General features: G+C 33.9%; 1 protein-coding gene across 11 annotated transcripts in view; it reads left to right on the forward strand.

Moving 5' to 3' along the window:
* The window catches only part of LOC136407996 (uncharacterized), an 89,093-nt gene that overhangs the window by 29,628 nt on the left and 44,175 nt on the right, over positions 1 to 15,290 (forward strand). For all 11 annotated transcript variants that reach the window (XM_066388678.1, XM_066388681.1, XM_066388683.1 and 8 more), the window contains exon 3: positions 11,489 to 11,715. In XM_066388678.1, coding sequence (XP_066244775.1) covers positions 11,489 to 11,715 — 227 coding nt within the window. The remainder of the gene's footprint in view (positions 1 to 11,488; positions 11,716 to 15,290) is intronic.

The following is a 15,290-nucleotide window of genomic DNA, read 5'->3' on the forward strand; positions in this document are numbered from 1 at the left end:
AACATCTATTAAAGTTCAATTCAGATGAGCACGCGAAAAGATATGCAATATTTTAATATAAACTGAGGATGGAAAGGTTGGAACAAATTCAATTATATTTGTATGCAACGAACAAGAATTAGTATATTATTGAATGAGCTTATAATGAAGGCCATTATTCCCGATGAAGAAGTTTGTGCCACGGGCGAATCGTGTGGCACAGTTCCCTGAGGGGATAATGCTCATTACATGCGAGTGCAATAATACACTATAATAAAACATATTTTCCGCAAATTAGTTAAAAATCACATTTAAATAATTTCGATAGAAAAATCGATTGTTATATAAACAGTACATAACCAGTACATAAACTGGTCTTTATTAAATAAATTTTTCTTTGTTTTTTATTGTAGGATTTCCTTGTTATTTAATCTGGGGCTTCGTTGATTCATACATAATTCGTATTGTGAAAAATTTTTAACCGATTGACAATAAAATCTAAACATTTGATGTTTCGCGCAATATTGTCACGTCGCTATATTGAAGGTTTATTAAATATTCTAGCGGCCGTTATGCATGTAAAATCACACAAATTCTTATAGAACCGCGAACAAAAATTTTTTGAACACATCGAATTTTACTTTTAAATACGCAAGATATGCTGCATGATGTCGTTATTGATCCAAATATTAAGTCACCTCTTCATTTTTCAAACCAATTTTTAACAGTTATTTAAAAAGAAATTATTATTTGGTATACATAGTATTCAGATAAACAAATAAAGTGACAGTCGTTGAAATCAACACCGATAGCCAAACGGGTCTCATTTCGTAACTAGTTTCATAATGAAATCAAGTACATTCCTTCCATAACTTAATTAACAAACGCGATCAGCCACAACACTACGGTAGCTGTAATTCTCCAAATACAGAGCCCAGATACCGTTCAGATTTATGTCATTTTTTTGTTGTTCCTTTGAAATACTATTTGGTGTACGTATAAGCTATATATTTCTTAACTGGGTACATAAATACATAATTATTTTATCATTAACTTTAATGAATAACACCATTAATTGCAAAACAAAGCCCTCAATGGAGTGTTTTGTACAGCGCACACTACTAAGTACCAAGGCATTAAGTACTAAGTTCGCGTATTAAAATTAAAATAAGAAGTGTTAAAAGTTTATCATGGAATAGTGAGACCTATCGAAATGGAAATATTTAATGACGCTTCCCTAGTAACCACACATGCATCATAAAAACCGTTTTATGCTCGCTGCAGCACGCTACAATCGTCGATTATAACGCATGCATAATAAAAATTCATTATTCAGTATGCAGATAACAGGCTCTTCCAAATTGCGTCATTAACAACTGATATTGATATTATAAAAAAAGGAGATGATGTCACGTCTGCGGCAATAATAACGCTACAAAATGTGTTTGTTCGTCAGAATTTGCGCATTTTACAATCAAATTTGACGTGCCCAGTAGATTTTTTTTATTTTATCCGTCTAGATTAAACTGAATTTTTCCCATCTTTCTGCGATTCAAGCATTGAAATTTAATTGATTGTGTATCTCTTTGTATTTAGATTCCAATTCATAGGTATTGTAAAGATTATCACTCTGCATAATCTAAATTGTCTTCAATAATAAAAAAATTAGTTTGCGTCTATTTTGGTTAGTGATTTTTCACAATTTATTTAAAAATTTATGAATAAATAATTAATGAATTATATATTTTAAATTAATATTAAAATTTAAATATATTAGAAATTAAATGAAATATAAAAGAAACACTCATAAGGCGGGTAAAGAACTGAGAATTAAGCAAAATAAGTGCAACGTGTTGTTTTGTGCTATTTAAGTGTGAACCCCAAATTTACAGGCCAATGCACACATATGTAAATTAAAATTACACTTCGTCTTTGAACAAAATATAAAATAATATAAAATATATATATATATATATATATATAAGATATATAAGATAATATAAAATGATTAAAATATCCTATATGTATCAAAGGATGATTTGTTTCTGATATACGGTGCGTTTAAAGTTAGTTCCTGATGATGATTTTTAATAAAAATGAATTAAATTGTGTATTTATTCATAAATTTTTGAGCTGTTGAAAAACTCTATGAAGAAATTAATACATTTCTTTTTTTGCACTTTTAGTCACAATTGAATAAAAAAAATTATAAATCGGAATATTTTCCAACAAAAAACTAAAAACAATTTTCAATTCGGTGTTAAGAAACAACTCTCAGGGACATATTAAAGCGATTTTTTAATTAATTTTGATCATGAAATGCGCTTAAACGTTGTGACCGTAATTATAAAAAAATTATACCATTTAAACGTTCTTGGAATGAAAGTTTATTGGCTAAAAGTCTTCGGAACAATAACAATAAGTCATTAGCAATATTTGAAATTTTATATAAAATCATTCTTGGTTTACCTCTTAAGGTGAAAATCCTATATAACATGGTAAATCCCTTAACAACTTCGACTAGACTTGACGTTACTTGATGCAACTCGATTTAACACGACTCGACACGACTTCGACTTGAATCGACTCGAATAGATACCATGTGACTCTTGACGGCTCGACTTGAATCGACTCGACTAGATACCATATGACACTTTACGACTCGACACGATTTCAACAAGACTTCAACCGGTCTCGGCTGGATGTCGTCTCGATGGAGATAGTACTGAATTTTTGAATTCGTGGAAGGGAAACCAAAATGTACCTATAGTTGCGTTCCGTCCTGGATGAGACACTCTGTACAAAATTTCATTAATTTATAATTTGTCTCTACACATTTCGGTAATATTAATTAAAAACCGTCATCGGGAATTTGATCTTTTGGTTATTTGATAAGAAATCTGAGCCTAATTGGGAGAGCGATAATTTTCTCTTGCTAGTAATCGATGTTTTGTAGTACTTTAATTAATAAAATCGTGAATTACTCTCTTCCTTGCCTCACATTTAAATTCGAAACCTTCTGACACCCATTTACTTAAATAACGGATGGCGGACCTTGCAGCAGGTGGTGCACAACAACAAACATCTTACATTGACGATAGCAGTTGTATTAATCTTAGACATGCTCCTGATATTTCATCTCCTTTTTGAGGTTTTTTCGCTTTAATTTCAGAACGAAAACGTTACTTACTCTGTTTCTAGTTCAGAATTCTCTCCCGAACTACATTCGTAAATCTTAAACTGGAATAATTTAAAAACCTGCTGACCTACTTGAAAATCTCTCATAGTAAATTTCGTTCTGGGTCCATGGAATACAAAGGGCGGAGATAAATTGAATAAGCTTCGGAATAATATTTCCTGCTGTGTTACTAGGCAGCTCTGTCGATCTATAATTATTCACTGAATTCCTGTACACCTACCAATTACAAATGACTCATTTTAGCATGAAAACCTGTTAAGCTTAAGCAGCTTTACGCGAAACGAGCCAGTAGAAATGTTAGCGCGCTTACACTCTTCGTATCGTAATTCTAATGGCCGAAAAGGCGAATACGTAATAAATACTTTGTTTATACAGCGATAAAATTATGCCTTCCCGCCGGGCACAAAAGGAGAAAGCATTACAATAAATCATGCTTTGTTACTTGAGAAACCCTTTTAAAATTGCCGCAGGCTCAATTCTGCCTTACAAAATAGCCTGCCTGAAACCCCTTAAAGGAAAAACGAGTCCAGAACATGCAACTTCAATATCATCCATGGAGAAGTGGAAAGTTCTGCTAAGTGCCCTTTTATGAGAATCTTTTGCGTGCAAGTGATGTTTCGAGTATATATTTTACAATTTTCCATCTGGATTTTTGACTTTGCCTTCTTTGTCAAATATTGCAGAAATAATTTGGCTTGTCACCGATAAAGACCTGCATATGTTTCTAGAACATCCATCATATTGGAAAAATTACCGAGCGACTGACATAGGTGACGCAAATGACAGTGACAGTTGACACTTTTGATGGATAAAAAGTGTATACTCTGTGTTGTATTTTTAACTGATCGTTCCGTGTGAAATATTGCAAAAGTAATTTGGCTCGCCTCTGGTAAAGACGAATTTATTCAGATATTTTTTAATTTACAGTAAACATCAATAATGCCGGAATGAGTGACGTAGGCGACGTAATTGGCAGCAATACAAGTTGACTGAAAATTCATCGGACGATTACACAGAGAAATAAAATATTTTTCCACTGTTTAAAATTAAATAAAAATTGTTCGGTAATGAAACTGATTTTTCCAGCATGTAGATTTTCTATGTGGAACTTTTGACTGATCCTCCCTTGGAGAATATCGTGGAAGTAATTTGGCTTATCCCTGATAAAAACGTACGTATATCTCTAAAACGTCTAAGGAGGGGAAGATAAAAGAACAGGTAATAAATAACACATCCGAAAAGGATTCTTATTATCCCATTTACTCTGAGGCAATTTCTTGTAAAATATCTGTCTCTCGTGGGACATTTATTTCATTGGGTTTACTAACGTGGACGTATTATTTTAGCTGTTTTGATGGAGGTGAGATACAATCCTTTTGAGAAAATCAAAAATATTCATCTTTAAAAGTTGCAGTTCTCAAGAAGATAAATATGAGGAGTTTGCTTGCCACGCCTAAAAACGCAATAGAGAAAAGAACTTTCCGCCCTCACATAACTTTGTAAGCGCAGTTTTAAGCAGCCAAATGATTCACATAAAACCGCGATTCCGCAATTTTGTTAACAAGAGATTTACTATTTTAGTCATAAAATATTTTAATCTCCGGTTAGAATTATATAGGGCTGTTAGGTTCAAAGTAATAAAAGTCCTTTTCTATAATCGTAATTCAAGTTTCGCAGTGATATAGCCGCAAATGGGCATTTAACGTAGGAATGGGGCTGTTTAGTGAGGGCGTAATAACAATGAGAATTAATTTTTACTGCTAAGCTGATTATCAATTGAGATATTTCAAATAACGCCCTAATAGACGTGAGTTGGTTTAAGATTATTGAGGTCTGGGCATTCCGACATTCATGACAAGATTTGTATGCATAACAGAACTTTTATTATAAAGCTCCTGAATGATATTTCAGCGAATATATCTTTTGGGGCTTTGTCCATGGCGGAAGGAAGATCGATCCAAGCGAGCGAACTTCCAGAGTCTGCCACCCTCCGAATGGTTCGTCAATAATTTATAAGGACCATTGTCATATAGACATTAAACACACTGCACTAAGTCTGGTGAAAATGGGGGTCTGGGACAATTTTACTGCACTACTGAGTCTGCAATTTAGAAGAAATAACAAATGAGAAGTCACTTGGCACATTACATCTCACTTTTTGTCTTTTATTAGATTGAATGGGTCGATAGAGATGATAACCTGTGACGACCTACTCAATAGATGTTCCTTAGACTTCTGTCTGGCTGTGACCATGAAAATGGGAGCAGTAAAAATGTTTTCCTATGAAATGAACATGCGGTAAAGTGGTTTCACCGCATATGTGCGGTGAAACATTTTATCGCACGCAAATCAAAGTTGTAAAATTTTTGGTGCTATTTAATATTGATATGAAAGCGGTCAAATTTTTTGCCGTAGTTATTACTGCAGGAGACAATTAAATTGAACAAACATATATTAGGCGGAAACAGCATATTTTTCAACGAGTTACGAAAATAGCAATTTCTATCACTGAAAGAGTAATTTCCGCTGTGTGATATCACATTACTCACTGTCGGCTTCGACTAGTTTGATTACGCTCTTGAATTGCAGAAAATAATTGTCGACAAGCAATACACCTACTATGACCATTTGTGATACAAACGATAATGAAATAATTGAATAATTTAATTTCTATTAGTATGGCCCACTCTACTCACCCGCTCTGTGCTTCGAAAGTTCTAGATTTTATTATGGACAGCAAAGTTTGCGCAATATCAACAAAACACGGCAATATTAAATTCTATTGTTAAATAATTACAGCACTACTGTATTATTGCCTGACTCAATGCGTATCCAGCAAATAGAGATAGGTTATAAAAGATTCAATATCTGTTATTTGTCATTTTGCTTTATAGCATAATCCAGTCACTGTCATCGTTTGAATTTTTAACACGTGCCGCTGGCGTACTTCCCTCAATACTATCATGAATGGTAGCCCGCATTCACGTGTCACTGTCAAACTTTATTTTAAATCGGAGTGGTGAATTACTTTATTTCTATTAAACCTAAAATTAGATTTTTTTCAAGAACCATATCTGCAGTTGGCAGAAAACTTATATTTCATTATTTGCTTTACAGGGATAGATCCCTCCAGGTGGAGATGTGTTGTATAAGATGAGAATTATTCGACAAACAATATAACAAACTTTCTAATTAATAACAAACTTTCGTAAGAACATTTGACCAAAGCAGGCGAGCCATATTTAATTTGTTCAGAAATCTGCTTGCCGACTTTAAATATGACAGAGACACATGAGTGACATATGGTGATGACAGTTGACACTTTAAGCATATAAGATAAAGTTGACAGATAATTTACCGCTCATCTTCATCCTCGAATGTACCAACAACACATCGTATAAACTTTATCGCTTGCATGACTTTCTGTTCAAGAAAATCGCAGTTACTTTCTTTAAAAAAGTTTTTTGATGCTGACACGCAGAAGTAAGATTACTTTTGCAGGTCAGCGCTCAATTCTGTTCACTGTTTGGCGGAACAGCTGGGCCGCATAAATAAAAATGTTTAGGGGTAAACATACCAAAATTTCCATTTTGCTGCAACGCTGTTGGAGGTTAAAGATAAAATAGTGGAAAATTACACTTGCTAATTCCGGAAACTTCTGCAGCTGAATGGAATAATTATTAATGGAAAAGGGCTCAAGTACGTGAAGATGTAAAACTGCTTTCTGCTGTCACTGCTTCCTTGTTAGAAAGGTGGTTTAAAGCAAAATGCTATATTTATTGCTGTCAGCTTTCCCTGGTGACAACCCGATAATAAATTGTCCTGCACGGGTTTCCAGAATAATTGAGTCAATAGTTTTTGTTTATGCTCTGGAAATGAATTGTGGAGGACTTGCAGTGCGAAATTTTTCCACAGCAATTAGCTTATATTCGACGTAACAACGCAGCGATGCTGACTTGCAATGTATTTTCTATCTCATGCTGAAATTGAGTTGTTTTTCAATTAGTGAACTCATGGTTTTGCGAAAACATATTCCTAGCTAAAATTGGAAGTGCGGATGTTGCCTTTGCTACCCCTTCAACTCAAATTGGCAACTTTCCTATAGCTGTGATGTAATTGTGCAATTATAACTATATTTAGAGATAAATGAGTAATCCGCTGATATACTAGCAAACCTGATAAAATTTATGTAACGGAGGTCAGACTTGGTTGCCATGGAAACTATCCTTTTGTTATGTTTAGCAGTATTAACAAGCATTAATAACAACAACAACGGCAAGTATTAATAATTCAGCCCTTAGCCGGAATTTCAATGGAGGCAGCTCTGAAGAATAAATAGCCAGTTAAAGGTAAAATTCCTCTGCCCTTACACGCATCTCATAGCTATTATCAAATTCTATGCAGAGTTCGCCTTTGGGAGCAAACACAATCCACATATGGAAAATTACGAATTTAACGTATTTTTGAAATTTGTACTTTTGTTGTGTGCTAAAAACCTGACATTGTAAAAATATTTTTCAACACGATATTACTCCCGGTTAAACCAGAAACTGACCCTTATTTCATTTTTTTAAATAGAATATAGCAATTTTTTTAATGAAAATGTATAAATAATTTTAAAAAAAGTGAAAATGAGAACATTTTATCGAAAATAAACATCAGTTTCATGATACAACATAGTACCAAGACTCACCTGTTTTTTATTTATTTTAATTTTTACGATTTTTTCGGCACTTATAGAGGGTTACTAAAACTCAAGTATCTACAAAACTATTTAACATAAATTAATGAAACACATTTTTAATCACTGAAACATTAACAAATTTTTATAGACAATTAAAGAACTAAGAAAAATGTTTGAAAAAGTTTTTGAAAAAATTATTGAAATTTATAATTTTTAAATAAAAAAAATTTTTTTTTTCAAATAGCATTTTACAATTCTTTTTATACTATTAGATTGGTAGAAAAAAAATGAATAGATACCATATATATCATAACTATTAAAAATTATTACTTTTTGAGTAAATCGAAAAAAACTTTAAACTATTTTATACTGCGTAGGAAATACATACATTAGCGCACCTTTATACAATCAAGTTCCTTAATGTTTATTTTGATTGTTTGTTGTTTTTTTTACAAAATCAGATTTTTTTCACAAAACAAAAATATAAACTTCAAAAATATACCAAGTGACAGAAATCCGAACACCCAGTAGAAATGTTCCGATTGTGATAATATTTTGTACAAATATTTATGATACCACAAAAAAGATGTAATTTTCAGTCTTATCGGCCTGCATGCTTTGAGTCTTTCTTTTTTTTTTGAGTATTTTTTGAAGGATAGAAAACTTTTGATGCCACAGCTAATGAAATCGACTTTGTGAGGTAGAGAATCTAGAATAAGAAGTGAAACGCAATAGTCCTCAAGGACGAATCTAGGTTCTGTTTGGACATGCATGATGGTCGAACACGAATTAGAATACGGCATGGGAAATGGGGTGAGATCCACAATTTTTTGTCGAAAGGCATGTTCATGATTTTGTTGGTATTATGGTGTGGGGTGCCATTGCTCATAACTCTAGGCCACTCCTAGTCTTTATTGGAAGCAATATGCGCTCACAGCGATGCATCCAAGAAATAGTAAAACCTTATTTGATTCCGTATTTAAGAATCGTCCAAAATCCTATCTTTCAACAAGATAATTCCCGACCACACGTTATAAGGGTTGCGTTAAAGTACTTTCAGCAAGCTCAGGTTGAACTGCTGCCTTCCATCCAGATTTCCAGCCAAATCTCCAGATTTGTTTCCAATTGAACACGTGTGAGACATTATCGGTAGCAGATTACGGAGTTTACAGCCGCTCTCTCAAACTCGCACAGCGCTTCCACATGAGATAGAAGTTGCCTGGAATGAAATACCTCAAAAGAATATTAACTACCTCATCAGAAGAATGCCTGTGCGCATTAATGTGTGTGTAAGAAAATCGTGACACATCAACTCATTATTAATTATAAAAACTCCAAGTAATGGATCAAATTTATCCAATTTACTCGGTACTTTAATTATTTATTTATTTTAACCCCTCTGATATTTGTACAAAATATTATCGAAATCAGAACATTTTTACTGTATGTTCGGGTTTCTATGTCACTTAGTATACGTTAAAGTTATAATTTTCCATATACGGATTGTGTCAGTCCAAAGGCGAACCCTGTATAGCGAATATTGCTGCTATACATTCGACCTGACGTCAAGCTGTTAGCATATGTCACAGGCAAACGTGCCTTTCAGATCCCTGTAGCTTATATTCGCTTACGTATTCAGGGCTTTAAGATGTTATTTACAAGGAGGAACGTTTTGTTGCCTTTTTAACACTGACTAATATATAATATATCGTTTTGGACCCTTTTAAAGTTCACCTTTAGAGGGGTTATCAAATAGTGAACTTGTACATAACTTTAGAGATATTTAAGTCATGCCGTGGTAGATCTAAAAAGGTTCCTTCCAAGATATTTTGGTCTTTCTAATTCCATTAATATCAAGGAAATAATGAAATTTTAGTTGTCTGCAATTGCAAAGATTCACTAGAACTTTATCGACTTTTTTTATACGTGCTTAAAAGTTTTCGAGTTTTGCTGTTGAGGACTCAACAGAGTTGTTTATCGTTTTAATTTAGCACATGATTTAAAACTTCGTGAAAGCTTAAACTGCCCTTCTAGAAGCCAAAATTTTCAACACTCCTTTTGCCATGTGGATGCAACAACTCATCCGCATTATTTCAACATATCAAAAGTTCTAGAATATTTCCAAGTTTCAATAGGTGCTTGGTTTTTAATAAAAAATGTAATATCATTGCTAATTTCCCTACAATTTAGGGATCAATTCTACAGGGTATTTGAAAAATGTTTCCCTTCTGGCTACACTAAGAGAAAACCAAATATTGACCTAATTTATTTTTTTCGAAACTGTCCCATTAAGGGTTAAGCCATTTTGCGTTTTGCTATTACAATTAGGGCTCAATTCTACAGAAAAAGTTCTCTTGGTTAAATTTTGTACACGTTAACAGCGAATAGTAGCGCATTTCATCAATAAGAATGTACCATTTAGTAGCAGAACAATAGCGGATATCTCTGAAAATTGGTTTTCTGTGTCTGTTTTAGTTACTGCATGATCTACTAATAGATTTAATAAAATAAAAAAAGCATCTGCAGGTAAATTTTGCGATGTAATAGTCACGCCATCTTGGTTTTATGGATGTACGTTAAACTGTAAAATAAGAGTTTAACTGCTGACGAATACATTTAAACTCGGAGCGTACATAAGCAAGGAAAAACCCAATCCGTTACTGCACCGACTATAGGGAAATACCAAAATGCTAATTCTGGCTAGATACGGGGACACATGAGCAAACAAAAGAAGATAGAGTCAAGACATAAAACCGTTAACAGTTGACCAATACACCACTAAAATCAGCCAAATCCATGTTGTACTATTTTCTCTAACGGTAAGCAATGATTTATTTATATGCAAGGGCACATGCAGGAAGAATTACTCAGAATTTTTAGCTGCGGTGGATATTTCAGTGATGGATTGGCCTGTTCGAAGCACAGACCTTAACCCTTTAGAGAATTCTTGCTATCAAATGAGTAGAAAAGTGAGAGATTTAAACCGACTTCCTCAGACCCTGACAATTAATCACGCTCCAGATGATCTGGAAAGGGATAAACCAGAATAATATCCAAAATCTGGTATTGAGTGTGCCAAGCCTGTGTCAGTCAGTTATTAATGCTACAAACGGAACCAGATGCTTGCAGTCGTTTTATCATCGTTGCTTATTATTGTTCATTTTGATTGTTTATTAATAATGCGTTTCTTGTATTAAGTAAACAGTTTACACATCTCTTTATATATTAGTTTTGTGACAGCATGCTGCTCGTAAACGCGTGAGTATAAGAGGGGCTCACATAGTAACTACAAGAGAAATAAAGAACTTAAATTTTCGTTTCCTCTGCTTTAACATAGATTTTTTAGTAGTGCTTTCGATATGACCCAAAATGTAGGGCTTTCTCGGTATGTCTTTGATTTGTTTTGCATTGCTTATATCCACCCTGTATTATTAAATAAAGCAAATTGTAGCTCGAATCATAAACTTGAACTTATGGAGCCCATTATATTCGTATCTTAATACACTATTTTTATGAAGTCCTCATGTTTTACATCCCTCGAAAGGACGTCGATTAAAACTAAAATACCCTGTATACGTCTATTGCCTGTTTAATTTGCGTACCAAATAATATGTACTTATTTATAGGAAAACAGCCGGTGGCAAGTGCATCTGGCTGCAACAGGACGTGAGTTGGTCCAAGCTCTTCGGGGATTACTTCTGCATGCCCACTGGCACACATTCACCATCCTGGCAGATCCAGCTTCAGCTACGTCTTTACGTAGTGGTGAGCTATGGCAAGTTTTGGCAGCTGCCCCCTTGAGGCCCACTTTAATAGCGTTGCCTAGTCCTCTGCGGGCACAGAGTTTGTTTAGGTGAGTTACACACGTGGTTTATCTCAGTGTCTCTTTATTTAGCTATAATTAGTTAATTAATTAATTCAAAAATTAATCAAATAATGTGTGTCGTTTGCTTTGTCCAACAGTTTATGATAAACTAATAGATTTCTCGTACTTTGCTTCCTCCTTCATTCATTACCTTCATTATTTTTTTTCCTAAATAGTGCTCATCAGTATTTAATCAATTTTCTTTAATCCTCTTTCCAAAGTAGTTTCGCCATCCGTTAATGCCGTTGCAGCTTCCAGTAAATGTATTTGAAATGAATAAAATTTCCTCTAGTAATTTGCCCTTTTTCCGGTTCGGAGAAATTTCGATGGTTTAGTTTTAAAACTTAAGCTAGATAATCTTTCATTTGGGAGTTAAGTGCATCAATTAATTTATCTTTAATTCGACGGTATAGAAGATCTTGTACCGACATTCTATTGGTTACACAGATTGTCCGGAAATAACGTTGAAGTATTTTGGAAAGTGATTTTAGAGATTAAAATCATAAAAAGGTCTTGTAAACATACCCCAAAAATTGCTTCTTAAAAAGAACTACTTAAAGAAGGAACTCTGAAGATTATTTTTTCGCAATATTTTCTAAACGGTTTGCGCTAAAATTAGAAAATTCGAGATACTGTAATAAGTGGAAATGAGAAAATGTTTGTGTGTTAATAATTGCAGATTTTAGTCAGGGGCGTCACATACAGGTCTTCTACGGAAATTTTGACCTCATTTTTTAATTTTTAAAATTAAAATACTAAATCGTAAATATTTTTAAGTAAAAAAGGTCCTCTTATTTTATCTCGTTAAAATAGATCGCTTTCGAGAAAAATTGGTTTTTATGAACCGATGCACGATTATATGGACATCGATATGCATCGTAATGAACATAGTAGGCATTCTTGTAATAGAAATATTTTTTTATTAGCCAGCAATAATGAGACTATTATTATTAAGGATTTATCTCTTATTCATAACAAACGTTGGAAATGCTATCAGTTCATATCAATGGATCCTACAATTCTGTCCTTTATAGATTTTGACGTCCATGTAATCGTGTATCGTTTTACAAAGAGTAATTTATTTGGAAAAAGGCCTATTCTAGCGAGTTGAAAAAAAGACCTTTTTCACTGTAAAATATTTTCAATTCAGTAATTTGATTTCCAAAATTAAAAAATGTCAAAAATAAAAAATTTAGGGTAATATTTACGTAGACCTCCTGTATGTGATCTCTCTGACTAAAACATGCAATTAGTGACGCAAAAAAGTTTTCTCATTTCAACTTATTACAGTATACCGATTTTCATAATTTTAGCGCAAACCGTTTCGAAAATATTGCGAAAAAACCACCTTCAGGGTTCCCTCTTTAAGGAACTCTAGGCTGTTCAAGATGCAATTTTTGGGGTATAATTATGAGAATTTTTTATTATTTTAGTTTCTAGGATTACCTCCCAAAATATTTCAATGTTATTTCCGAACACCCTGTATACGTTGGGGTCATACCAACCGTACATAGACGTCATTCAACCTTGAATCGAGAAAGTGAATAAAGTCGACATATTTTTCATTCGATTATCGGTCGCTATTTTCGTCCTATTGAACTTGCGAAAAACAGCAGGAGCACATTCGAAAGAGAAATGTTTGAGCTTTCTCCTGATCTCCGTGTGAAGTCGATCTAATAAGGGGGGCCGGAGCAATGGTGAAGGAACTCCTAAGCATACAAATTTAGTTAAATTTCGTTTTCCTATTTGAAATCTACAGGTTGTGGCAAAAAACTCGGAAAAACGATAGACCTCAAGGAGCTTTAGAACCGTATAACACAGCGTTAAAATTCGTGGAACAGGGAAATTGCTGAAAGTTCCCAAATCTTGTGAAATTTTTACGCTTGCACGTCCCGCTTATTATGAGCTCCCTTAGTTGAAGCTCCTCGACAATTTGCATGTCGGCACCGGAAAGGGCACATCCTGGACTATCTTTGTTGCCGAGTTGGGGAAATCTTGGAAATTTATCTTTAAGGCCACATTGTGACTTTCTCGTTGGGAACAAGATGATACATCGAAAATACGATGAAAATCGATGATACTCATAAAAGTGTTTGGTGTTTTCTCTATTGAATGTCTATTTATCGCACTTGCTAGTAGAAAATGTCTCGAAATCGCTTTAACCCGAAAATCCTCGCGAAAAAAAGTTATAACTGCTCGAGGTTGATTTGGTGGTAACAAACCAAAGGCACTAAGAAAAGGCAAAAACTTTCATTTTCTAATTTTTCCCGAAAAATTATGGCAACATTTTTTATTTGAACTTTCTGTAAATTTTGTTTAATTTTTCGAATGTGTACGAGATAAAGAAAGAAGACACATAAGCAAACATATACAGCATAAACGAATAAGCAAAGGAGAATCAGGCAGAAAGCAGCAATTATTTTTTATAAACGGAAGAAGAGAAAGAGAAAGATATTTGATATTATTTGATTTTTCATTAGTAGGAATTGCTTGTTTCGTTTTTCGAGAAAACTCAAGGTATCCCATAATTAACTAAGGTAAGTAAATGGGTGGGAGAGAAAAAACAATATGAGAGTAAAATGATCTTTTCCACTTAAATTAAAGTTGAAAAAAAGTAGTAAATTTTGCTACTTATTATCATGCAAAGTTGATTGTTGCCTCCGCGTTTTTGAGGTATCTGGTGCACTCGGACGAGTTTCAATCATTTCCTTCTATCTGACTTAATTCTCAATTTAATTAGGAGGTCCTGGGCCCTGCATGAATATTTTAGAGCTATATAGCTTCATTAGACCTCGACAATTTCGCCAAAAGAAACAATTTTCCTTTATCAAGATTTATTCCAAAACATCCCAATCCAATATCCCTAATCAAACGGACCCAGGCAAATATTTCGTGAGGGGTATAATCTGAAAATCTCACTATAGGACTCCGTTGTGCCGGAAATAACCATTTAGCATCGCCGCCTTTCCTATCGGAAAGTCTGATCCTGTTTAGTGCCCCCCTTTTACCACCCTTCTTAATCCACTAAAGAACACGAAGACAAATTATAACAGGTAATTTTACCCGAGTGTACACCCCACCATCTGGAATACAAATAACTTTTTCCTCAAACCCATTACTCGCTTCTGGTAAAAATATTTTTTACCATAATCCTCTTTTTTGTTCGTTCACCTTCGCATAATAATAAAGGTGAATTGAACAGAAGACCTCATGAGGCTCTTTCCTGAAGCTTTCAGCAAAATCAATCCTGATAAGTTTCAGGGCCCAAAACGAAATTGCCTAAAACTTTCTAGGGCTGTCGTTTATCGTCACGTACAGGTCAGAAAAACGTCATAATGGATATTATTGAGGTGCTTCAAATAGTGCTTGGTCAGCCTAAAAGATGACGTACCAGCATATAAAGAACATACAATTTTTTTAAAAGACTTTGTATTACAAAAATGCAGATGAGTTATATGGTGCTTAAGCATTTTTCTCTCGACTAATTCCCTTTTTATGGGAGTTCTGATGACAGGGCTCTAATTAATGCCCTTCTAACCGCCCGGAAACTCCCATTTTTTCGC

This window comes from Euwallacea similis, chromosome 4 (assembly GCF_039881205.1).
Source record: "Euwallacea similis isolate ESF13 chromosome 4, ESF131.1, whole genome shotgun sequence".
In the NCBI taxonomy this organism is placed as follows: Eukaryota; Metazoa; Arthropoda; class Insecta; order Coleoptera; family Curculionidae; genus Euwallacea; species Euwallacea similis.